At 47.9% G+C, this 26,976-nt stretch overlaps 2 protein-coding genes across 2 annotated transcripts; both read left to right on the top strand.

Moving 5' to 3' along the window:
- CCL2 (chemokine (C-C motif) ligand 2) lies at positions 5,520-7,424 on the top strand. The gene is given in 3 exon segments (NM_214214.1): positions 5,520-5,647; positions 6,426-6,543; positions 6,927-7,424. Coding segments are annotated over 3 exon segments (300 nt in total). The 5' UTR covers positions 5,520-5,571; the 3' UTR covers positions 7,033-7,424.
- CCL11 (chemokine (C-C motif) ligand 11) lies at positions 22,671-25,627 on the top strand. The gene is given in 3 exon segments (NM_001256774.1): positions 22,671-22,883; positions 24,982-25,093; positions 25,384-25,627. Coding segments are annotated over 3 exon segments (294 nt in total). The 5' UTR covers positions 22,671-22,807; the 3' UTR covers positions 25,490-25,627.

The following is a 26,976-nucleotide window of genomic DNA, read 5'->3' as shown; positions in this document are numbered from 1 at the left end:
CTGAACTGCTCATGTTTCCCACACCTGCTGAGCCCTTTGAAGGGTCTTCTAATGGGACCATGGACCAGACTCATCAGCATCACCTCAGAGCTGGTTAGAAACACAGGATCTCACCTCAGGCCGACCCCTACCACTCAAGTCCTACAGAATCAGAATCTGTACTATAATAAGATCCCAAGGGGATTCATAAGCACTTAATTTTTCAATGTTATTTATTTATTGATTGTCTTTTTAGGGCTGCACCTGTGGCATATGGATGTTTCCAGACTAGGGGTCGAACTGGAGCTCCAGTTGCCGGCCTACGCCACAGCCACAGCCACGCCAGATCTGTGACCTACACCACAGCTCACGGCAACACTGGATCCTTAACCCACTGATCGAGGCCAGGGATCGAACCTGTGTCCTCATGGATACTAGTCACGTTCGTTCCCACTGAGCCATGATGGAACTCTATATAAGCACTTTAAATCTGTGCTCTCTATTATAAGTTTGCTCCAAAATGCACCCCTTCCTCCAGCCAGGAATCGCCTAAGGTTTAAAACCTGTCCCCTTGAGCCCATCTTAAAAGTCCTACTATGAGGCCTTTCTGAGCCCTTGGCTGGAGCTCTCGGAGCTCTGTGTCTCTGGTTGCTGCAATAATTCTGTCTGCATGTCACTTGGGTTGCCTCCACATGACCCCGGTGCAGGTGCTAAAACAAGGATTCAGTGAAAGGTTGTCAAAGCAGTGCTTCTCTGTCTCCGCTTCCTCTGCTTTTCCTGACCTCTTTTCCTACGAAGCCCCCCAGTTCACTGTCATCACAGGGGCACCTCAAATGTACTCACCAGTCCCCTTGCTGCATCTTGGGCAATGTGACCCCAAGCCAGCAAAGTGGCTTCTCCCCCACTGAGGTACCCCTGATAACCAAGGGAGCCACAGTGAGCCTTACACTGGTGTTATCCTAACAGTTTTCTTAGACTTGACCCCTCCCCTTGCCTACAGCAGCCCACTCCCAGCAGGGCTCAGGCCCTGGTCCCCAAGGGCTGGCGCAGAAGGCATTCTAAGTGACAAGTCCTCCACATGGCTGAGCCACCCCTCCCACCCCACAACCATCCCCAGCTGGGCTGTTGCAGTTGAATTTTCCTTTCCTTTTCCTGTAAGCTACCCCCTAGCTGCCCCCCACCCCCAGCCCCTATCCCAAAGGTCCTTGGCTCTTTCATGCATATAGACCTGGGGCCGAGCAGGAAATGCCTACATGCTGAATGCTCGGGTGGGGTGAGCACTGCTCAGGTTTATTTATAAACCCAGCCCGACTCCCCGTAGATACTTAATCATCCCTTCTGGAAAGCAGGCGGCATATCTGGCTCACTATTCCCCCACCACCACTTCCAGTCCCTTATCTGATGTTCTGCACAGAATAGACACCAACTGTATGCCTGTTCTAACAAGGACCTTGTGGGACACCTGAGGAAGACGTTACCCTAAAAGCCCAGAAATGGACAAACCCCCACAAACCCTGCCATTTGTCTACTAGGGCACCTCGGACTTATCACAGCCTCTTTCTTGGCCTCAGTTTCCCCATCCATGAAACAGGAAGATGAGCTCTGCCATCCTGGTTTTATCTGACATTCTGTGCAAGAATAAAGGATAGATTTCTGATCCTTGAAAGGAAAGGGATTGCAGAGTTGGGGTCCAGGAAAAGAGACTCTGGTCCCCGCCAGAACTCCGAGTTCCCATGGAGGAGAAAGGAAGGCAACAGTTGGAGGAGAGGCCTGGGGAAGTGTCTAGAAAGAACCTAATGGGGGCAAAGCCTACGGTGTGTCTCAGGCAAAGTGTTGGGGCAGCGTCGGCACACAAAGGCTAGGGTGCCCCATGCCAGCTGCGGAGGGGGGCAGCAGCCAACTGCGGAAGGAACCAAGGCAGCGACTAGGCGCTGGCTTTTGATATTTCTAGAAAGCTCATTCTCGGTTCCTCTTTCCTCCCACCCTGACATTGAAGGGAGTCTGGGGTGATGATTGAGGTTCATGTGGCGGATGCTGGTGGGGGCGGGGGCTGGGCAACCCCCCCAGGGAGACAGGAAGGAAGGATTATTCACCAAGAGGAACTTTGCCATTTTCCTTCTGTAATTGATGAGGAGGGGGCTCCCGGGGGACTGGGAACTCTGGAGAACAGCTAAACCTTGACCCTGCCTCCTCCCCCCACCCCTCCCCAGGCCTTTCCCTCCCTCGAGCAGGGGCTCAACGCAGACCTTGCTTGCGCTGGGATGTTCCCAGCACAGCCCCACGTGGACATCCGTGGCCCCGGGCCCGGCATCTGGAATGCAGGCTCCGGCCAAGTGCATTTTTCCCCCGAGGAATCTGGGAACTTCCAAAGCTGCCTCAGAATGGGAATTTCCACTCGTTTCTCCCACTCTGCGCCTGACCCCGCAGCTTGGGAGAGCATTCCATCTTGACGGAGCAGAAGCAAGAGGAAGACGCTACCAGCTTCCAGAAGACTTTCTCTACCGATTCAGACTTTCACCTTTGATCTGTTTATCATCTGACACTCACAGCAGCCGAGTCACTTTCCCAACATGGTGATCCCTTTCTGAAGCAGATGCATAGCTTCCAATTGCTCAGAAGTCCGTGGAAACACTCAGGAAAAAAAACAGAACCCGTCTCTCCAGCTGGCCTCTCTCTGCCCATAGGAAGGCTATGGTTTTCTTGCATAACAGAGGAGGTTGTATTATCGGATGTCTATAGGTGTTTTGGTTCTAGGAGACTAAGAGTGATAACGGTGTGGCTGAGCCAGGAGCGTAAGTTCAAGATCTCAACATCTTTCCACGTGTTAACCTAGACAAGTGCAAGGAATGACGGGATTCCAGACAGAGATGGGGGGCGATCCTCCAAGTCCAAGGAAAAAGCCACTCAGAGATCAGAGAGGCGTGTCCATTCATATGAAGGGAAACAGGGAGTTCCCTGGTGGCCTAGTGATTAGAACTTGGTGTGTTCACTGCTGCGGCCCGGGTTCAATCCCTGGTCTGGGAACTGAGAGCCCACATCAAAGCCACTGCCCACAGCAGCCAAAAAATAAATTTAAAAATTTAAAATGAAAGGTATTCCATAATCACAACCCCTTCAGGAAATGCACTGATCTTAAAAAAATAAAAAAAATACATGAGGAAAAATGGCCGGGAAGTTAAAGGGAGAGGGTCTGGGAAACCACACATGAAGTGACACCGTCTCCATTCCTGAAAATACTTGACTCATCCAATAAGAATGGACTGAGCCATTGGCAGACCCCTGAGTCAAACAGAGAGGTTTCAACCCGGGGTGGGCCAATTCAGGCAGAATGCAACTAAAGACTCAGGCAGAAAGCAATTTCAGCGCCAAGAGAGGTATAAGCCCAGCAAAACATGAGTTAATTGGTTCTCTTCTGTCTTTTTGGAATGACAGCTAAGAGTCTGGCATGGCCTCTCCATAGAGTCTCTGTTCTTAGGTGCTCTGGGAAACTAATATCCATCCTGAGATTAAGCCCAGTGCCTGGAAGTAGGGATTCTGGAATCGGAGTGTCCTGATGAGAATCTCAGCTCCTCCTGCCACTACCTGTGAGATCCTGGACAGGTCACTTAACCTCAGTTTCAACGTAAGGCACCTTGGCATCCTTGGTGGACTCATGTGACAGGGCTGGAGACCCCTGCAGCACAGCCCCGGGATCCTGGGAAACAGTTGATAACGTCGGCCAGTCCTCTTCTCGCCACGACTGACCACTACCTATGGACCAGACCATTAGTTCAATATAACCCACTTCTTATTACAAATGTAGTGATTGGCAGCTCCCTGTATTTTCTAGACCTGGTCTCCAAGACTCTAAGAAAGAAGGGTCTTGATCCTTCCACACTCACTGGGCAAAGGCCAAGCAAGCTCAGAAGCATGAAGCAGTGGCATAGGGGAGCTAGGACCTGAGTTGGAGGCTTGGCTTAGCTACCAACGTGGCTAAACCCCTATTATGCTTGTAAAAGAAAAGCATTCACCGAATGAGGGCTAAGGTCTGTGCGGGTTTGTGACCGACTCTGCTTCTGGGATTCCTGAGGAAATCTGAGGCAGAGCAGCAGCACGAAGGCAGACATTCTTTTTTTTTTTTTTTTTTTTTTTTTTTTTTTTTTTTTTTTGCTTTTTTTTTTTGCTTTTTGCTTTTTGCTTTTCACGGCTGCAATTGCGGCAGACGGAAGTTCCCAGGTTAGGGGTCAAACGGGAGCTGCAGCTGCCAGCCAACGTCACAGTCCCAACTCCAGATCCCAGCCACATCTGCGACCTACGTCACAGCTCACAGCAACACCAGATCTTTTTACCCACTGAGCAAGGGCAGGGATGGAACCCAAGTCCTCATGGATACTGGTCTGGTTCTTAACCCCCTGAGCCACAAGGGGAACTCCAAAGGCAGACATTTTAATTCCAACAGTTACTGTTCCTCTGCTCCCTGGGAATCTAGAAAGAAGCTGGGATAACAGTGGCCAAAACCGAGGAGACAAATGTCTTGTCCTGTCTTGTCTGCCTGCTGTGCTAGTCATAGGCTCCAAATCCCATAGGGGCTTAACCACAAGGAACATTCTCGATGCCCCTTTAGGTGCCTGCAAGTTTGGGAGAGGCTGACGCCAGAAGGCACGCATTTATATGACCAGGCAGCCAGCTGGAGGACGTGAGCACATTTCACCCCAAAATGTGTGATAGTGGTGACAGCTGACCCTGGGTTCCGTTTGGGGGAACTTGAGCAAGTTTCGTAATTCCTCTGTGCCTTGGTTGTCTGATCTATCAAATGGGAATGAACAATACCTACTAGACGGATCGAGAGCTGAAAGGACTTGGCGTCTGTGCAGGGTTCAAATCTTCCTGGCCCAGGGTAAGCACTGCGTGAGAATTGCATGCAAATTTCGCTGGCAACTCAGCACCATCTAGACAGCCTCTTCCAAGTCGAAATCCAAAGATTCTTGAATTCAGTTTGAGAGTTAAAAACCCCTGTCGTCCTGCCATGCGTCAGTGGTGTCGCCATTCTACTTGTTAAAAAGCACGTGAATTTACTCCTGTGTGGAGGCTGCCCAGGAGCCTGCCAAGACTTCAGAGCCCCTTCTTGGCTTGAAAGCCCCCTGGGCTGTCACCTGAAGGTGGGCCAGGGGTGGGGCCAGAGTTGCCTTCTCCCCCCTTGGGACCTCTGGTTCCCCCCGCCCCCCAATTCCTTTCTTTTCTGCACAGTTTTCACTTCAGAGAAAGCAGAATCCTTAAGAATAAACATTTGGTTTATCTCTCTCCAGATCTAACAGTACCCCCCCCCCATTTCTTTTCATCTCAACAGCAAATGGAAAAAAATGCCCAATCCTGACCCTCTGCTTCCCTCTCCTACTTCCTGGAAACCTCCCCAGTGCTTCACCGGCTCAGCACTTTCAAAGTTTCGATTCGTCATTCATTGAAGAGGATCCCGCCCCGGGCCAGCCTCCCTCCCATGCCCCCACCCTCTGGGTTTTCAATAAAAGGCAGGCAGAGCCGCTGGAGGAGCAGAGGCTGAGACCCGACCAGGACCCATCAGCTCCCACACCGAAGCTTGAATCCTCATCCTCCAGCATGAAGGTCTCTGCAGCCCTCCTGTGCCTGCTGCTCACTGCAGCCACCTTCTGCACCCAGGTCCTTGCCCAGCCAGGTATGCAGCCCCTGTCCTTCCCTTTGAAGCGCATCCCACCCCATCTCTGGGTCAGGATGGACCATCAGAGCAGCTGGGTACCCACATCCTCCTTTTTAACTGCACGATCAGGAAAATCAGAGAGGCATCAGCAGTGAGCCTGATCACACAGCTGAGGATAGATGAGAATGCCCGCTGTGGATCCCAAACTCAGTGCTTTCCAGGACCCCAGCTCTGAAATCTTGCCCTCAGTGCAGTTACTGTACCAGCTCCTTTGAGCCGTGTTTGCTGAGCACCAGAGCATCAAAGAGAGGGACCTCTGGTGGTAGATGTGCAAGGTAGTTCCAGCTACTGTGAAGGGCAGAGGAGGAGACCCGGAATCGGGAATCCCGGGACTCAGTTTTGCAGAGATGATGGGTATCAGGGAAACTCACAACCAAGCAGAGATGACTTGGAGCCTAAAGGGACCCATGGCTGGGGTCCCTGAGCTGATTTTCCCTGGATTCTGATAGTTTAGATAATTAGCTCTTCCTAACAGCTCTCCCAGAAGTTAGGCAGTTTTAACAGCACTCCCTTCCCTCTCTTCAGGATCGATGCTGTATACCCACTTTAGAGCATAGAAAACTGAGCCTGCATGCTCTTCTAGCTCTGAGGCACAGGCAGAAGTGTTAGGATTTAATGGGTTCTACCTCCATGCCTGACCCTCTTTTGCCTTCTTCCTGCTCTTTTCTGTTCCCATGGAGATCAGAAAGCACCTAGTCCATCCTAAAATGCCTTTTCTTTCTGGTCCTGTCTCCAGATGCAATTAATTCTCCAGTCACCTGCTGCTATACACTTACCAGTAAGAAGATCTCGATGCAGCGGCTGATGAGCTACAGAAGAGTCACCAGCAGCAAGTGTCCTAAAGAAGCAGTGATGTGAGTTGAACATACCAGCCCTCCATGGTCCAGTTCTTCCTTGGGGAGCCAGGGGCAAGCCTCCCGCATGTAGCATCAGAGGTTTACACCCCTAAGCCAATATCCAAAGATCCCCAATGGGAAAATTGCAGCCACGAGGGAAAACGCCCCTCCCAGCATCACTTTCCGTCTGGGTTCTTATTCAGATCCTCCCAGTTTCTTTAGCCTGAAGTCAAGATGCCTTCAACTGGGACATCTGGAGGAGCAGCTAGTCCTGGGCTCCCCCCTTCCACCTGCTCTCCTCCTCAAGTTCCCCTGGCAGATTCTTAGGACAAGTAGGCTGTATTCCTAGGCTGAAATCGCAATAGAACTCCATCTAACCGCACGCCCTCTCTCCTTCACAGCTTCAAGACCATCGCGGGCAAGGAGATCTGTGCAGAACCCAAGCAGAAGTGGGTCCAGGACTCCATAAGCCACCTGGACAAGAAAAACCAAACTCCGAAGCCTTGAAGCCTGACTCCACCCCCCGAGAATCTGAAGACAATTCATTTCCTTCTAACTTGCCCTAAATACCCTCAGATATTATTTTATTATAATTTTAAAGAGTATGAACTTTATTGATACGAAACATGATGCCTTAAGTAACATTAATCTTATTTAAGTTATTGATGTTTGAAGATCCTCCATGACTACTGGTGTTTTATTTTTAAACGGAGACTTGGGCACATTGCTTTCCTCTGTGAATCTCAGTCCTCCCCCTGGGATGACGGAAGGGTCCTTGCAAGGATGGTGAACACAAAAACTTTCTGTTTTAAATTCTAAGCCATTGTTAAAAATGATATTGTGGAAATGTATATTATGTAACTATTGAACAATATATATGATATATTTTTGTACAAAAACCTGACTTGGTGTGTTCTTCAAGGAAATTAAAAAGCTGAGCCTAACCTTGGGGATGGGAGAGGAGCCCAATTTCAGAGGGTGAGGCTCAGGTGTTGGGAAGAATAAGGATGGGAACTGGGTCTGGTCTTTTCACTGGGTGAGCACGTCTGAGCAGCTGCAGAAAACATTTTAAGGCGGGACCCAGTCGGGCATTTCATCGCTGCCGGTCCAGTCCCTGACACCCTGTGCCAGGATCCCAACCGCATTTGTCACCTGTTCAGCAGCCGCCCACACTCCCCCATCCTTCTGCTCACAAATTCTGACTCCCCTCCTAATCTCTCCCATAATCTATTTCAGCTTCTCCCTAACTGGGTTACTTTCTCCCGATTTCTTTCCCTCTAATTCTCCAACTCGGAGGAATGAAGACAACACAGGGAACTATATCTATTACCTTGGATGCAACATGATGGAGGATAATGTGAGAAAAAGAATGTGTATCTATATATAGATACACATTATATATGTGTAACTGGGTTATTTTGCTGTACAGCAGAAATTGACAGAACATTGTAAGTCAGCTAGAATAAAAATAATAAAAATCTTAAAGGCACGGTGGACAACAGAAAAATCAGGGCAAGACTTAATAAACATGGATAAGATTCAAAACAAAGATAGGACTTGAACCTATCTTTGATGAATGTATGAGATTTTTCTAGAAAAATTATAGGGTCATTAAGAAAAGGCGAAGAGTGGAGGCAAAGACTCAGAGGCAAAAATGATGACGATGGAGTTCCCTGGTGGCTCAGTGGGTTAATGATCCGGCAGTGTCACTGCCATGGTGCTGGTTTGATCCCCGGCCTGGGACCTTTCGCATGCCGCAGGTGTGGCCAAAAAAAAATGATGATGACGTGTCCACCAAAGAGGGAGAAAACCAAAAATGTTTTTGTCTTTTTATGGTCGCACCTGTGCCATATGGACGTTCCCAAGCTAGGGGTCAAATCAGAGCAGCAGCTGCTGGGCTATGTCACAGCCACAGCAATGCCAGATCTGAGCTGCGTCTGCGACCTACACCACAGCTCATGGCAACGCCGGATCCTGAACCCACTGAGCGAGGCCAGGGATCGAACCTGCATCCTCATGGATCCTACTTGGGCTTGTTACAGCTGAGCTACAACAGGAACTCTGAGAAAAATCAATTGGACGGGAATGGGGGTCCACGTCTGTGTCAAGCAATGGGAAAGATTACAAAGGAAGGCTGAGCAAAGGGTTTTAAATCTCAAGGTGGCAAGTTAATACTCAACTCCGTAGGATAAAAGGAGATGTTGGAAATGTTTGGGCCAGTGAGGAAGGACGCGCCGTGTTCGGAGGTTCAGAGATGAGTTCAGGCTTCATGCAGACCTGGACAGGGAGGGACGAGGGCGAGGCTGCTGCCGTGGTCCAGCAAGAGATGATGAGTGCCTGAGTATGGCATCTACGAGGTGTAACTGGAGAAAAACGACCTGAGCAGAGTGAAAAGCTGCATGTGGCAGAGGCAGGAGAAGGCCCACGACTTAAGATACAGAGGAAGCCCCTTCTACAAGCCATATTTTAAGACGATAGCTTTCCTAAAGCCAGAATGCCCTTCTCTCCATCACTATCTCCCCATCCCGATCCCAGGAGCCCAGGATCATCCATTTAGATGAATGGACTTAGTTTTTCCTGAATGTTCAACTAAGGCGTCTATTCTCTTGCACGGCATCTGACCTGCCTGTGAGGTAGGTGACCCACCCAGGCACAGACAGCTCTTCCACTAAGGAAGGCAGATATCATGCCCTATTGAATCCATTTGGCATGGTGAGTGTGCAGGTTCACCAGGGCATTCCAGCGGAAAGAGGACTGCTGTACCACGCTAGATCAGACAGTGCCTTCGGCAGCAGGGGAGATGCCTGCCTGGCGGAAGGACACGGGTTCTAATTCCAGGACTGACACTGACTCACTTTGTCGCCTAGGACAGACCGAGCATTCTGAGCCTCCATGACTGAGACGAGGATGGTGCTGTGTTACAAAGAGGAAACCAGCAGAACCTGGCTTTGGGGAGCGAAGAGTGTGTCTTTTGGAAAACTTTCATTTCCACCACCTAGAGCTGACGAGGAAGAGAAGGGATTCTGCCTCTGGATTCCTGAGCCTTGCCAGGGTCCCTGATTCTGGTTGAGGGATTCCATCAAAGCTCCAAGGAACACTCCCAAGGTGACCTGGTGCATCGGTCGGAGGACAATTCATTGGCAGCTGTTTATAAAACGCACTCACCCTCGTGCCAGGTCCAACAGCCCTCCATGCGCTTCCTCCACTCCTCAGCCTCCATCGCTCAAATTACAGCAGATGCCCGGAGGCAAAGAGGGAGTCAAGTGATAGCAAACAGGGCCTCACTGTCTAGCTTACTGAGCACCAGAGCGTCTAACCGCCAGGCAGATTCGAAGTGGAGGGTCCGGAGGGAGGGGAGGCAGAGGGAAGGTGATTCAGGTCTCAAGTCCCCAGACCATCCGTTCGTGTTCTGTCTTCAAGCCATATCTACTCGCTTTTAGGAAATCTTGAATCCATTTTTTGGTTCCAGCCAAGCATGGGATTCCTTGCTCCTTGCATGATGAAACTGAGCACAAAGCGCTGGCAAGAGGCCCTGTTTTAGGAGGAAATGGCAAGGGTAGTGTGTTCATTCTCTGTCACTACCAACAGCCTCTTCCAGGAAATCTAGGCATTTTCTACCATTCTTTTTTTTTTTTTCTGCTTTTTTTAGGGCCGCATTCTTGGCATATGGAAGTTTCCAGGGTAGGGGTCGAATCGGAGCTACAGCTGCGTGTCTGAGACCTACACCACAGCTCACAGCAATGCCGGATCTGTAACCCACTGAGCGAGGCCAGGGATCAAACCCACATCCTCATGGATCCTAGTTGTGTTCGTTAACCACTGAGCCATGAAGGGAACTCCCCATGCTCAAGATTCTTGCAGCCTGTTCTTCTTGCCCCATTCCAAAGCCACTTCTACTTTTTTAGTATTCGTTATAGCACCACCCTCTTCCAGGTGCCAAAATCTCTATCAGTTTCTTATTACCACTGTAACCAATTATACACTTAATACCTTAAAACAATACAAATAGATGATCTTAGAGCTGGAGATCAGAAGATTAAAATGTAGGGCTGCATTCCTTCTGGATGCTTTAGGAAAGAATCTGTTTTCCTATCTTTTCCACCTGCTGGAGACTTTCTGCCTCCCTTCGCTCATGGCTCCCTTCCTCCGTTCATAGCTGCTTGAAGGCAGGGCAGGGGTAGAGCTATATAGGATCAACGCTTTCATATATTATTGAAATTAAGATGGCATATACCCAGACAAAACAATGTGAACAAGGGATACATGCACCCCAATGTTCACTGCAACATTATTTACGACAGCCGAGACTTGGAAACAACTTAAAGATCCGTCAATGGATGAATGGATTAAGAAGATGTGGTACAGGAGTTCCCGTGGTGGCGCAGTGGTTAACGAATCCGACTAGGAACCATGAGGTCACGGGTTCGGTCCCTGCCCTTGCTCAGTGGGTTAACGATCCGGCGTTGCCGTGAGCTGTGGTGTAGGTTGCAGACGCGGCTCGGATCCCGCGTTGCTGTGGCTCTGGCGTAGGCCAGGGGCTACGGCTCTGATTGGACCCCTAGCCTGGGAACCTCCATATGCCGCGGGAATGGCCCAAGAAATAGCTAAAAAAAAAAAAAAAAAGAAGACAAGAAGATGTGGTACATATATACAATGGACTCCTACGCACCCATAAAAACAACAGAATAATGCCATTGGCAGCAACATGGTTGCAGCTAGAGATGCTCTCCTGAGTGAAGTCAGACAGAGAAAGCCAAATAGCATATGATATCACTTACATTCAGAATCTGAAATATGGCGCAAATGAACCCATCTACAAAACAGAAAGAAACCCATGGACAAGAACAGACGTCTAGTTGCCAAGGGGGCGAGGGGAGGAGAGGAGTGGATTGAGAGTTTGGGGGCAGTAGATGCAAATATTACATTTCGAATGGATAAACAAGGCCCTACCGTATAGCACAAGGAACTATGTCCAATCTCCTGGAATAAACCATTAGAAAGGACTATTTCATAAAAACAATGCATATACGCGTATTACTAAGCCATGTTGCTACACCGCAGAAGTTAGCACCACCACAGCTATACTTTAATAAAAATTTTAACAATTAATAAAAGATGGTACTGGCCTGAACTAGGTTGGAATAAATTACAATAATATTGGCAAATCTTCAGAGTGATCACTAAGAAAATAACTCAAAATATATAATAAAAGAAAAAAGGAAATAAAACGATATCCTAGAAACGTCGCACACAAAGAGAGTAATGGAGAGAAGAGTGAGGTCAGTGAGACGGTCAGATAGGCTGTCCCTTGCTCATACCTCCCCATCCAAAATAATTTTGTATACATCCATGGACAAAGGTGACTTTTTGGTTGGGTTTTTTTGTTTTGTTTTGTTTTGTTTTGTTTTGTTTTTGTCTTTTTAGGCCCACACCCAGGGTATATGGAGGTTCCCAGGCTAGGGGTCCAACCAGAGCTACAGCCACCGGCCTACACCACAGCCACAGCAAGGCCAGATCCAAACCACGTCTGCGACCTACACCACAGCTCACAGCAATGCCAGATCCTTAACCCACGGAGCGAGGCCAGGGATGGAACCTGCGTCTTCATGGATGCTAGTTGGGTTCGCTAATAGCTAAGCCACAACGGGAACTCCAAAAGGTGCCTTCTTGGAACTGTGGGATCCAGCACCATCTGCCAAGGGACCTGGGAGGAGTCTTGCCCACCCATTCATGGCGTCAAAAGCATGCAGATCTCAGGTCTGCTGTGAAATCTGCAGTGACCCATGCATTGCCACCAGCTCCTCTTTGTGGTCTGGGAGCCCCCCGGAGAACAGTGTCTTATGGAAGACACTGTCGCGATGAGAGAGCCTTTGTGGAAGTCCAGGGTCCTAGCAGAGAAAGTCAGCGCGCCACACAGGGAGAGCAAAACCTTCAAGTTTGGCTGCAGAGGAGCAGGTAAGAGGAACAGTTTGACGTCACCTGCATCACCCCTCCCCCAACGCAGCAGAACTCAGTGCCAAGAGAGCTGTGTGTCCCCTGGGAGAGTGTGGGTGTGAACTTCCCCAGCTCCCCAGCTGTGTGTCCTGTCACTCCTTCTCCATACAGAGTACGGAGACCTGCCCTGCGTGCTCGGGGGCAAGGAGAGGCTGGGCAAGCACCAGATAGAACTTTTGGAAGGCATTCAAGGGAGGCAGGGCCTAGAAGCCTGCAAGATCTCAGCTGCCGATCCCCCTAACTGGCCTGTGGGTACCCTAATACTCCATGAGCCTCAGCCCCACACATACCCACACAACCTGTGGCTGGCTCCCTGTGAGAGTTTCTGACAATGGCAGGAGCAAGCTTTGGCAGATAGCTAGTGAGCACACGCGGAAAACTGGCCTAAATGTGTGGACCAAGGAGAAACCAACTCGAGCTTTAGCGCTGCCCTTGAGAAAATGAGAGAGGCTGTCTTGGCCTGGTTTGCGGGCAGGATGGAGAGAAACTGTGCAACTAAGAATTCTGCCACAAGAGGGAGCTTAAAGCATGCAACAAGCATATTTTATTTTATTTATTTATTTATTTTAAATTTTTTTGGTCTTTTTGCTATTTCTTGGACTGCTCCCACGGCATACAGAGGTTCCCAGGCTAGGGGTCCAATCAGAGCTGTAGCCACCGGCCTACGCCAGAGCCACAACTCGGGACCCGAGCCGGTCCAACAAGCATATTTTAACATGTTCTGAGAGAGCCTCAAAAATCCCTAGCCAGGGAATTCCCACTGCAGCTCAGCAGTAAAGAACCAGACTAGTATCCATGAGGACATGGGTTCAATCCCTGGCCTTGCTCAGTGGGTTAAGAATGCAGCATTGGCTGAACTGTGTTGTAGGTCGCAGACGCGTCTAGGATCCAGCAATGTTGTGGCTGTGGCGTAGGCCGGCAGCTGTAGCTCCAAATCAACCACTAGCCTGGGAACCTCCATATGCCGTGGGTGCAGCCCTAAAAAGAGAAAAAAGACAAGAAAAAAAAAGAGAATATTCTAAGAAGAAAGTTTGCAGTGATAAATGTCTTCACTAAGAAAAAAAAAAAGAAGAAGAGGAGTTCCTGTCATGGCTCAGTGGTTAACGAACCTGACTAGGAACCATGAGGTTGCAGGTTCGATCTCTGGCCTTGTTCAGTGGGTTAAGGATCTGACATTGCCATGAGCTGTGGTGTAGGCTGGTGGCTACAGCTCTGATTAGACCCCTAGCCTGGGAACTTCCATGTGCCACAAGTGCGGCCCTGAAAAGACAAAAAGGAAAGAAAGAAAGAAAAAGAAAGAAAGAAAGAAAGAAAGAAAGAAAGAAAGAAAGAAAGAAAGAAAGAAAGAAAGAAAGAAAGAAAGATCTCAAATAAACAACCTAGTTGTAAACCTTAAGAAACTAGAGGAAGAGTTTCCTTCGTGGCTCAGTGGAACTAAATCTGACTAGTATCCATGAGGACATGGTTCGATTCCTGGCCTCGCTCTGTGGGTTAAGGATCCGGCATTGCCATGAGCTGTGGTGTAGGTCACAGACGCGGCTCAGATTCCATGTTGCTGTGGCTGTGGTGTAGGTTAGCATCTACAGCTCCGATTCGACCCCTAGCCTGGAAACCTCCCTATGCCAAGGGTGTGGCCCTAAAAAACCAAACCAAAACAAAACAAAAAAGGAAACTAGAAAAAGAACAAACAGCCAAAGCTAGCAGAAGGAAGGAAATCGCAGTGATCAGGACAGAAATAAATTAAATTGAGGTTGTAAAAACAATAGAAAGATCAACAAAACTAAAAGCTGTTTTTTTGGGAAAAGATCAACAGAAGATGTCAGCTATACTAAGAAAAAAAAGAAAGCAGGCGCGAAGAAATAAAATCAGAAATTGAAAAGAAGCCATTACAACCAATACCGCAGAAATAAAAAGGGAAAACATGAACGAACAATTTACACCACCCAGGTGGATAATCCAGAAGTAATGGATAAATTCCTAGAAATGTACAATTTACCAAACCCAAATTATGAAGAAATAGGAAATCTGAACAGACCAATAATAAGTAAGGAGGTTGATTGATAGTCGAAAATCTTCTAACAACGAAAAACCCAGGACCCGAAGGTTTCCCGGTGAATTCTACCAAACATTTAAAGAATTAGCGCCAATTTTTCTTGAACTCCTCCAAAAAATTGAAGAGGAGGGAACACTCAGATTAATTTCATGAGGCCACCATTACCCTGATAGGAAAGCTAGATAAGGACCCTGCAAGGAACGAAACCTACAAGCCCAGGTTCCTGATGAATGTAAATGCGAAAATTCTCAACAAAATATCCCAAACTGAATTCAAGAGCCTATTAAAAGGCTCTTAAACCACGATGAAGGGGAATTTAATCACTGGGATGTAAGAATGGTTCAAACAAGACATTTCAAACAAGCAACTTAAATTTGGCATAGAGGATACATTCAAAGGCGTGAGACATCAGGTTGTCTTTTTTATTATAAGATTATATTTTCATTTATTTAATCTTTTTTATTATAATAAATGTGATCCATCCCATGAATAGAATGAAAGCTAAAAATCATGTAATTCTCTAAATAGATACAGAAAAAGCATTTGATAAAATATAATACCCTCACAGGAGTTCCCCTTCTGGCTCAGTGGTAACAAACCCCACTAGCATTCAGGAGGACTCTGGTTCGATCCCTGGCCATGAGTTGCGGTATGGGTCAAAGATGCAGCTCGGAGCCCGATTCGAGCCCTAGCCTGGGAACTTCCATATGCCGCAGGTGCAGCCCTAAAAAAAAAAAAAAAAAAAAAAAGACGAAAAAGAACACTTAATAACAGCCATGGGTCACATCTTGTGGCCTGCCTGGGCATAGCCACCTCCTCACCTACCACTCCTGAGCTCCTGATCTTAGGATACAAACAGGCCAGCATCAACTCACACTTTGCACTTTCATTTCCTAGCATCTTCCTCAGGGCAGGGTGAAGGCTCAGCAGACTTATTGCTCCATCCTGTGATTCCTTTAAAAGAGTAGGGGCCTCTTACCCACTGACTTTCTCCCTATTGTCTGTTCCCCGTAAAAGGAAGGAAGAGCCACCAGAGGAGCAGAGAGGCTGAGACCAACTCAGAAACCCACAGCTGCCAAGGTGAAGTTCAAATCCTCACCCTCCGAGGTGAAGATCTTTGCAGGCCTTCTCTGTCCGCTGCGCTCAGCAGCCGCCATCAGTACTCAGGTGCTTGCTCAGCCAGGTAAGCCCACCTCTCCTTTTTTTTTTTTTTTTTTTTTTTTTTTTTTTTTTTTTTTAGGGCCTCGCCTGCAGCATCGCAAGTTCCCAGGCTAGGGGGTCGAATTGGATCTACAGCTGCCAGCCTACACCACAGCCACACCCCAGCCACAGCAACGTGGGATCTGAGCCATGTCTACACCATAGCTCATGGCAACACCAGATCCTTAACCCACTGAGCAAGGCTAGGAATTGAACCCATGTCCTCATGGACACGAGTCGGGTTCTGAACCCACTGAGCCACAAGGCGAAGTCCTCTCCTCCCTTGTGAAGCATATCACGCCGTCTCTGGGTCATGATGGGCCATCAGAGCAGGAGGGTACCTGCAGTCTCCCTTTAACAATTGTTTTTGTAAGATCAGGAATGTCAGACAAGGATCAGGAATGAGCCTGACCACACAGCTACTCCTGGCCAGAGCCTGGAGGAGAATGCCAGCTGCGGACCCCAAATCCAGCTCCTTCTAGGACTCCAGCTCAGGAAATGTGCCTCCAGGGCAGTTACTGCCCTGACTCCTTTTATCAAGGTTGGGGGACCAGGGTATCAGAGAGAGGAGACACTCTGGCGGGGTATTTCCAGATATGGTAGAAGGCAGAGGAGGGGACCCAGGCTCTGGGTTCCAGAGCCACATCTGCAGAGGCTGTGGGTATCAGGTAAACTCATAGACTGGACATAGATTGACCAGAGCCTAACAGGGGACCCATAGCTGAAGTCCCCTTGCCCTAAGGAGTTGTAATAGTCTCCTAACCCCTCCAAGCATGTCAGCCCAGAGCTGTCATCCGTTCCTGCTCCATCCTCATTTAGTAATGGCACCCTCTAACTTTATAGCCTGTGCGAGGGACACGGAGGGTTTAAGGAACACCTCCCAGCGTGGAGTCACTGGGTTTAGGGTGGGCAGCTTCCCTTTTCTTTGATTCCTCCTTGTATGGTTTTCTACTTGATACACAGAAAGCCCAGACCAAACCTTAAATAGCCTTTCTTTTGTTGTTTCATTGCGGAAGGAATTCATCTTTCAGCCACCTGTCGCTAGGGAAGCTGGAGAGCTACAGACGAGTCCCCAGCAGCCACTGTCCCTGGGAAGCTGTGATGTGCGTGGAGTATGATCATCCATCCGACCCTCCGTCCTGGGTTCTTTCCCTGGGCAGTGGGCAGGGTTATCATTGGACTGAGTTGGCGATGCCTAAACCGTCTCTCACCCAATCCCAGAAAATTGTAAATGGAAAAACTGAATTCAGGAAGACAAAGGAGTCCAAGTCATTTGGGCTCGGAGGGTTAAGAATCGACTAGTATCCAAGAGGATTCAGGTTCAATCCCTGGCCTTGCTCAGTGGGTTAAGGATCTGGAGTTGCTGTGAGCTATGGTGTAGGTTACAGATGCGGCTCTGATATCGCGTTGCTGTGGCTGTGGTGTAGGCTGGCAGCTGCAGCTCCGATTCGACCCCTAGCCTGGAAACTTCCACATGCCATGGGTTTGGCCCTGAAAAAAGACAAAAAAAAAAAAAAAAATCCTACATAACCTATCAACCCTTGCCTCAGGGGACTTGGAGGCCACACATTCCAGATGGTAGCTGGATCCTTGAGTCACTTTTCAGAAGAAAGCACCCTTGGTAAGGCAGCCTGACTGATATCAGGCCATGACATAAACAGATAATAAACATTTGTTGCAATAAGCTCCCGGGATTTGCATGGTTGTTGCCGTTGACGCCTAGGCTAGCGTTACCGTAGCCGATGGCTCAGGGAAATACTCTCAGCATCTTCTGTGCCTCCGTCTTACCCTTTGCATAAATGATTAAAATTGATTACTCCAAGAGAATTATATGAAATAGTCTAACGAACAATGCAAGTCTTTTAAATAAAAGACTTCAATAGAAGTCGTTATAAAGAAACGTTTTTTTCTCAGGGCAACTCTGAGAAGCAGGCTTCCCTTTTACAAATAACTTCACAGAAGAAGAGGAAGGAAACAGTTCAAGGCCCTAAACCTCAGCTTTCTCATTTTTGAAATGGACTTCATTAGAATACCTGCTTCCTAAGCACCGGGTTTGCCGAAGGAACAACGCACCAGGCCAAGTCAGCAAAGCCAGAGAGATCGTTAAGGCATCTGAGATACAGGGGCTGAGCTCAAAGTGGTGCCAGCACCGACTGTAACAAGTTAGTCATGGTGGGAATCTGAGACGAGGGTCTAGGGCGGGAACTTGTAGCAAGGACAATAACAGGGAGGTTATATAATTTGGGGAAGTGGGGGAGAAGGGTCGAGTCCCATAACCGAGTGATTGTAGCAGGGAAAATTATAGAGGAAGGGAAAAATGAGAACAATGAGAGAAGGTGGTTGGGGTCTGAGTCTCATGACCGGGTAAGGGCAGCAGCAGGGTAAGGGATGCACAGGGGGCAGTTAATCTTTACAGGTGCTTAATCTTTGCAGGCAGCTGTTTCCCGTAGACCATTCTCTCTTATTGTCCAACTTCGAACGGCTGCATTTCCAGGGAGGGAGCTTCTTCCACTCTCCTGGGAACCTATCGGTAGGTTTGTTGGGAGGAGTCAATGAGTCAACCCACGTGAAATGAGAAAATACGGTGGCTTGTGCAGATGAAGAAAGCCGGCGTTGTTATTGAGCACTTGCTGTTTGCTAGACATGCTATTTTTCTTCAGGGCTGCACCTGCAGCATATGAAGTTCCCAGGCTAGGGGTCAAATCAGAGCTGCAGCTGCTGCCTTATACCACAGTCACGCAGGATCTGAGCCGTGTCTGCGACCTGCACCACAGCTCACGGCAATGCCGGATGCTTAACCCACTGAGCGAGGCCAGGGATCGAACTGGCATCTTCATGGATACCAGTCACGTTCGTTTCTGCTGAGCCACAGTGAGCCCTCCCAGCATGTTAAAAATTTTCTACCAACATATACTGGGGGATAATTTTCCTCCAAAAGTAACAAGAAACTGCACACGTGGTCTCAGTGACCCTTGAGAAAGAGAGGGAGCAGATTCTCCTTGGTCCTGTTTTGCATAACGGAAACCCAAGTCCAAGGGCTTCAATGTGGTAATGTTTTCACAAAACAGGGAATCCAGAAACAGAAGTTCTAGAATCAGCTCAGCCTAAAATACACCACATTGCCTTAAGGATTTTGTTCCTGGTCCCCAAGCCTCAGGTCTCTCTCGCTCTCTCTTCTTTTTTTTTTTTTTTTTTTTTTTTTTTAAGAGAGGATTGGAATGAAACTAATGGTACTGGCTCTTTCAATTCTGTGCGTATAACTTTGCATTCTTAGAAGAAACCTTGAGCAGAGCTGCAAAACAAAAGCAGGCGTCCTGATGCCCGGGATCCATGTCGGCCGATCATCGATCATTCTTTGGAAAAACACTTAGGAAGCTAAGAGTTTGCTTTTTCACAGTCTGCCCAACCCTGAGTGTCATTGTCAACAAGACCTTGCTTGTATCAGGTGCTAGGCCAAAGGCCAGTGACCTCATCTAGCTCGGTCACCACTGAGTGATAAACTTCCAAGGAAGAGAGACCAAACAGCTGGTGAAATTGCTCCCACTTGTAAGAGACAGCCAGGTGGCTGGACGAAATGTTTCATGATTTAGTTTATACATTCCCACTGAGGTTTCTGTGATCCAGTGAAAATCCAAAGATTTGGAGGGGAACAAACAAACAAACAAAAAAAGGAAACCACTTGATGAGCGAGCCCTCAAAATACGCAAGAGGGAATGTAATATTCAATTCCTGCTAAGTGAATATTCAGTTCCTGCTAAGTGAATGTGTTCACCCAACCCTGTCAGCCAAACACCTTTGTGTCAAGAGCATTCCAGTCTTGCGATACTGACACAGCTTCGGAGACCTCACATCCTCCTGTGTGCAAGTCAGGCATTCCTGAAATTTCTCTGGAATGTAACATGCTTTTTCTTGGAAGCAAGTTGGGAAAATTGGGGAAGCGGTGGAGGAAGCCAGCCGGACTCAGAGTCCTTTTGTAGCATCACCTGGCCAAAAACATCTTTCCCTTTTCTGAAAAATAGTATTTATGGGTATCCCCTTTCTGAGTATCTACAGTGATCACTCTTCTGAGCACCTTTTGTATATATCAATTCATTTGATTCACACAACCATCCTCTAAGGTCGGCATGATCATTAGCTCCAGCTTAATCTAGCAGAGAGGGGTGAGTTATCCACAGGATTGAAGCTCGCTTGTGGAAGGGCCATCGTCCAAACTCAGGATCCTGATTCCAGGGTTCACTCTAGACCGCTTTGTGTGGAGCTGAGTAGGAAAGAAGATCGGGAAGATCCAGATTTCCTGGTCTTTACTTGGCCTCCTTTTAGTTCATCGTGGACCCATTACTCTAGACAGGATCTTAGAGGCCATGGAGGACAGTAAGGGGACCTTCTTACTCCTGTGCTGGTGGGGGACATGGCCATTCAGCCACATCGGTGTCTTCCACGAATGCAGTGCAAGACTTCAGAATCCTCAACACACCTCTCTGTGCTAGTCCATCAGTTTGCTGTGCGAGGGGTTCCCCCTGTGGCTCAGCGGTAACAAGCCCAACTAGCGTCCGTGATCCCTGGCCTCACTCAGTGGGTTAAGGATCTGGCGTTGCCATGGGCTGGGTGTGATGTAGGTTGCAGATGCAGCTTGGCTCTGGCATTGCTGTGGCTGTGGTGTAGGTGGGCAGCTGTAGCTCTGATTGGACCCCAAGCCTGGGAACTTCCATATGCTACAGATGTGGCCCTAAAAAGCAAAAAAAAAAAAAAAAAAAAAATTGACATGCAAGTGTAAAGGAAAAATGATCTTGCCATACCTCCATACCAGTATTTGATTCTGTATTCACCATGTAAGCCCACTGAAGACTTTAATTAAGGACCTTATTAAAGACCCCAGTAGGGACGCTCTGCCTTTATACCAAGGCCTGCTAGGGGGCTGAGTGTTGTGCCAAAGAAGATACATGTGGGTGCTTGCGTCCTCTTTCTCTTCGATATATTTCGCCTTTGGGCATCTTGTCTACAATGTGTGCTGGTGGGGGGTTGAACTAGGTCGCTGGTTTTCCAAATGCATTCCTTGAATCCATGGCTGTGAGGGCATGGGAGCCACATATTCCATTTCAGATAGACCCAGATCACCACAGTGGATTTGGCGAATAGGCTTTGGCTATTTGATTCCATTTGGAAAAAAAGCTTTACCAGGCAAAGAGCTGAGAAAAGCACAGGACCCTCCAGTTTTTCATTGGGGTTAAACCCATTTACACTCCCGCCAAGAGGGTACAGGGGTTCCCTTTTCTCCACATCCTCGCCAGCCCTTACTGTGCCTTGTCTTTTTTTGGACAAAAGCCACCCTATTTCTGAGCAGATGTCTGTCAAATTGTACAAACTTTTGGTTATAAGATAAGTAACCTCTGGGGAATCTAAGATACAGCAAGGCGACTGTAGTTAAAAACACTCTGCTGTAGGAGATCCCGTCGTGGCGCAGCGGAAATGAATCTGACTAGGAACGGTGAGGTTGTGGGTTCGATCCCTGGCCTCGCTCGGTGGGTTAAGTAAGGATCCAGTGTTGCTGTAGGCTGTGGTGTAGGTCACAGAGGCGGCTCAGATCTGGCGTTGCGGTGGCTGTGGCGTAGGCCAGCAGCTAGAGCTCCAATTAGACCCCTAGCCTGGGAACCTCCATATGCCACAGGTGCGGCCCTAAAAAGACAAAAGGACAAAAAAAAAAAAAAGCTCTTCTGTATACTTGAGATCTGCTAAGAGAGCAGATCTTCAGTGTTCATACCCCCCCAAAAAAACACTATGTGTGATGATGGAGGCAATGGATGTGTCAGTTGACTAGATGTCAGTAATTATTTCATAATGCATACGAGGGAGCTTCTGTCATGGTGAATGAATCCGACTGGGAACCATGGGGTTGCGGGTTCGATCCCTGGCCTTGCTCAGTGGGTTAAGGATCCAGCATTGCTGTGAGCTGTGTTGTGGGTCGCAGCAGTAGCTCCAGTTAGACTCCTAGCCTGGGAACCTCCACATGCCATGGATGGGCACCTAAAAAGCATAATGCATATGAATGTCAAACCCTCACACCGTGCCCCCTAAATATATACGATCTTTATTTATCAAGTATTCCTCCATCAAGCTGAAGAAGGAATGCGTAGAAAGTCAAGATCAACAGGAACCACTGAGTTTTGATGTCCTATGACCTTAAAGTCCCAAGGCACTAAGAGTCTCTAACTACCAGATTGAATGGTGGGGGAGAGGTTCTCGTGTACCACAGTGTCTGGGTTCCCAGAGACCTGACAGTGTTCAGAGCTGCTGAGATCTCTCTGCATTTGGATGGGAGCCTTGTGTCAGTTTTAGATCCCCCTTCTTGCCTCCAAAATTCTAAAGACGGTGACCAGGGAAGGTATTTGAATCTCCTTATTTCTTCATTTTTCCCGATTCTCCCCCCACCCCTGGGCCCCTTCTGGGGGTTCATTGCAGAGAAAGCAGAGCTTGGAAAATTGACCCCCTTGGAGCTCCTGCTGTGGCACAATGGAATCAGCAGTGCTCTGGAGCGCTGGGATGCAGGTTCCATCCCCGTTTGGGCACGGTGGGTTACTGATCCGGCATTGCGGCAGCTGGGGTGTACGTCACACCTGTGGCTTGGATCTGATCCCTGGCCAGGGAACTCCATATGCCTTGGGTGGCAAAAAAAAAAAAAAAAAAAAAAAAAAAAAAGAAAAAAAAAAAACATGACCCTCAGAAGAGTACCATCTGTGCTTAATCATTCCCCAGAAACAAAACAGGATGAACAAAAAATGTATCAAGTCCCCTCCCCCATTTTTGCTTCTGAGGTCCTATGAACTTGCTGGGATCTGGACCAGCAATTCAGGACCTGCCTTGGTCATACCATGTTTCTAACCCCTGCCAGGAGCAAAGGCTTTCCCAGAAACTCCCACACCCTGGGTTGTCTTTAAAAGGCAGGCAGAGCAGCCAGAGCTGCAGAGACGCTGAGACAACCCCAGAAGACAACAGCTCTCCCTGTGACGCTGGGCTCCTTCCCTCCCCACCCCCCGCAACATGCAGGTCTCCGCAGCCCTTCTGTGTCTGCTGCTCACCGCAGCCGCCTTCAGCACCCAGGTGCTTGCTCAGCCAGGTAAGCCCCCCCGCCCCCCGATTCTCTATGGGAAAGATGACTTACTGCCAAAACTGTCAGATAAGCAAGAATCTGCAGGCTCCCTGCAAACCCTCTCATTTGAAAGATGGGAAAGCTGGTCCCATAAGTGAACAAGAAGAGCCCTGGCCTCACAATCAGAGGCAGAGCCGGAGCTTGAAACTCAGGCCACTGAGGCCAGACTGCAGACTCCTCTTAAAACTCAAGTCAAGAAAGAAACTCAAGGGTTAGGGTTAGGGTTAGGTTCCTGACTTGAGTTTTAAGAGGGGCGCTGTGACTGTCCATGATCCATGTTTGGGGATGCAGGCACACGAAAGAAAGAAAGACCCCCTCTTACTGCAGGCACAGAGGGCATCTTTGTCAGTGGGAGAGAGAAAAAAAATCTTTGACTCACCCAGAATTTTTACTGGCCTCCAAGGCAGCTTTCAGAAACAGTGGCTAGAGGAAGGGAATGAGGTCCTAGGGGACTCTCTTGAGATGGAATTTTGACCCTGTTGGGGAAAAATATCTATATGCGTATAGAACAACTCCTGTTTCCATCCTGTGATGACTTAGATGACTGTGTGTATCAGTCTGAATAAGTTAATGTGTAAACACCGTGACAAACAATCCTAAATTATCAGCAGCTTAAAGTAACAAAGGTTAGCGTTCCCCTTATGGCTCAATGGGTTGAGAATCTGAGCCACAAGGCTCAGTATCCATGAGGATGTGGATTCCATCCCTGGCCTTGCTCAGTGGGTTAAGAATCTGGCGTTGCCATGAGCTGTGGTGTAGGTTGCCCATGCTGCTCAGATCTGGCATTGCTGTGGCTGTGGCAAAGCCCTGTGGCTGCACCTCCAATTTGACTCCTAGCCTAGGAACCTCCATATGCTGCAGGTGTGGCCCTAAAAAGAAAACAACAACAACGACAAAGGTTAATTTCTTACTTGTATTAAATATCTATAACATATTGGCTAGAGTTCTGACTTCATACACTCAAGATTCTGGGTGGATGGAGCGGCCACCCGCGGAAACACTGTGGCATACTATCACCAAGGAAAAGGAAGTTCTTGGGGGGTCTTGCACTGGCAATTACAAATGCTGGCTTAGAAATAATCCTGGGTACTTGATCTCCTCACTTATTGGTCAAAACGAGTCCATGATTCCAATCAACCAAATGTGACTAAGACATGCAAATCTGGAGTTCCTGCTGTGGTGCCCTGGGTGAAGAATCTGACTGCAGTGGCTTGGTTTGCTGCAGAAGCACAGGTTTAATCCCTGCAATCCCTTTTACAGTGGGTAAAAGGATCTGGCATCCCCACAGCTGCCGCACAAGCTGCAGCTTAGATGCTATCCCTGGTCTGGGAACTTCCACATGCCATGGGGTCAGCCCTATGAAAAAAAATAGTCTACTTGAAAAAAAAGATAGAAGAAATGAAGAAAAGAAGGGAGGGAGAGGGAGAGTGGGAGAGAGAGAGAGAGAAAGGAAGAAAGAAAGAAAGAAAGAAAGAAAGAAAGAAAGAAAGAAAGAAAGAAAGAAAGAAAGAAGGAAGGAAGGAAGGAAGGAAGGAAGGAAGGAAGGAAGGAAGGAAGGAAGGAAAGAAAGAAAGAAAGAAAGAGAAAAGAAAGAAAGAAAGAAAGAGAAAAGAAAGAAAGAAAGAAAGAAAGAAAGAAAGAAAGAAAGAAAGAAAGAAAGAAAGAAAGAAAGAAAGAAAGAAGGAAGGAAAGAAAGAAAGGAAAGAAGGAAAGAAAAAGAGAAATGCAAGTCTACTATGTGTCCAGAAAGCAGAGAATGGAGAATTTTTGGTGAATGGCTCTATAACCAACACACAGCTCCATAGCTCTTCCTAATGCCAAAGTTAGAGCTTATTGCATTGACGGAGCTTTTTCCTTGTCCTTGTCCACACCATGTGTGCCTGCTGTACAGCTGGGGACATCAAATGGGAGACAGAGGTACGGGACCCTGCCGAAGGTGGATTCTGCCCCCACCTCTTACACATCCTTGCCGTCTCTTAAATTTCCTTCCTTACGAAGGCAGGCTTAAACACTACCTACGTATCATAACACTCATCCTTTCTGTTCATTTCTCCCCCCAATTCAGCTTCTGTCGCCACCATCTGCTGCTTTAATGTGACCAGAAAGAAGATCCCCATTCAGCGACTACAGAGCTACCAAAGAGTCACTGCCAACAAATGTCCCCAGAATGCTGTGATGTAAGTAGACAAAGCCCACCAGCCCCAAATTTCATTGGTGTGTGTGTGGGGGGGGGAGGGCAGGCAAGGCAGAATTCAACAACTGCCCCCTTCCAGGCAAGAGCAGGAATAGCTTTCCTGGGGCATCAAGAGCAGCCAGTAAACCTTAGAGTCCCATCTTTCTTCTGCCTCTTCCTTCGCTCCCATGACAACCCCTTCATCCCACGGCAGAGGGCCCTGAAAAGTTTAGGATTAAACGGACACAGTTTTCAAAGAGGATCCTTAATCATTTCTTTCCCTCTCTCCTACAGCTTCAGCACCAGACAGGCCAAGAAGATCTGTGCTGATGCCCAAGAGAATTGGGTTCAGAATGCCATGGAGTACCTGGACCAAAAATCCAAAACTGTAAAGTCATAAATATTCACTGTTTTTTTTTTTTTTTTTTTTTTTTGGTCTTTTTTCTTAGAGCAGCACCTGAGGCATATATATGGAAGTCCCAGGCTAGGGGTCAAATTGGAGCCTACGCCACAGCCACAGCAATGCAGGATCAAAGCCACATCTTCGACCTACACCATAGTTTATAGCAAGGCCGGATCCTTAACCCACTGAGCGAGGCCAGGGATTGAACCTGCATCCTCATGGATATTAGTCAGATTTGTTTCTACCAAGACACACCAGGGACTCCAATATTCACCTTTTGAAGCCAAACCAGAGCCTCAAAATGCTTGGTTCATTTTCTCGGTCTTCCTAAAATGTATTCTGAGATAATCTCAACCACATTCCAGAAGAAACAATTTTTATTTATTTGTTTTTTTCTTATTGGCCATCCTGTGGCATATAGATTCCCAGGCCAGGAATCGGATCCAAGCCACATTTGCGACCTATGCCATAGCTGTGGCCATGCTGGATCCTTTAACCCACAGGGCCGGGCTGGGAATGCATCCTGGCGTTGCAGAGATGCCACCGATCCCTTTGTGCCACAGTGGGAACTCCTATTTAATAACTTTTAACAACTATATTTCATTTAAATTATTGATGTGTTTAAACTTACCCGCTATGCGTTTTAGTTATTTTTAAAATGCAAAGTCAGGTCCCTTTGCCCTTTGTGAGCTGAGATTCAATCCCTTGCAAAGAATGAATCGTGTTTTTTCTCTCTCCTTCCCTCCCTGGAATCTTGTAAGGGTGGTGGCAAGGTTATATCAAGTTTTGTATTTTTAAGAAAATGGTGTTTATTTTGAAAACCAAAGATGAGACTCATGATATGTTAAGTAAAAACCCATGTTATTTTAAGAATATAGAAAAGTTTGGTTTTGTTCTTTTTAACTGCAGTCAGCAGTTATATGTTTTGTGGGGAATCCACGCTGAGCCGGGAGGGAGAGCGATGGGAGGTAGGGGTGAGCGGTGTGGTTACAGGGACCCTGCCTGAGCTTATGCTTGAAACCAGCCTAAACCCAGATTGGGACTTGACCCCATGTGCCATGACTCAAACCCAGCCTAAACCCAGACTGGGATTGGAACCCAGGGTTTTTAAATTAGAATCACTCACCTGGTGTCTGGACTCACTGAGGTTCAGGTTCTTTGTGCCTCAGCGCAGAAGGAAGTCACCAAGAGACAAAGGGATCAGCCAGAAAGAGATTTATTAAGATAAGGAAATTGTGGCTCTGCCCCGAGGACCTGGTGGACTCCAGTTTTATCATCCAAGAGGGGGTAGGGATGGGAAAAGACCACCTCTTCTTTCTTCCAGCAGTAGCTCCTCCTTGGTGTCCAGTAAGAGAGAATTTGACCCTATAAGGTCAGACTAGCACTGTCACGGTGCTTATTCAAATCAGCAGAAGGGCGGTCCTTCAACTCCTGCCCTTGGTCTGACCCTGAATGCAGGCCTCACCCCATCCCCCACCCAGGGA

This window comes from Sus scrofa, chromosome 12, assembly GCF_000003025.6.
Source record: "Sus scrofa isolate TJ Tabasco breed Duroc chromosome 12, Sscrofa11.1, whole genome shotgun sequence".
Classification (NCBI taxonomy): Eukaryota; Metazoa; Chordata; class Mammalia; order Artiodactyla; family Suidae; genus Sus; species Sus scrofa.
The sequence above is the reverse complement of the archived record's forward strand: the minus strand, read 5'-3'. Positions and strand labels throughout refer to the sequence as shown.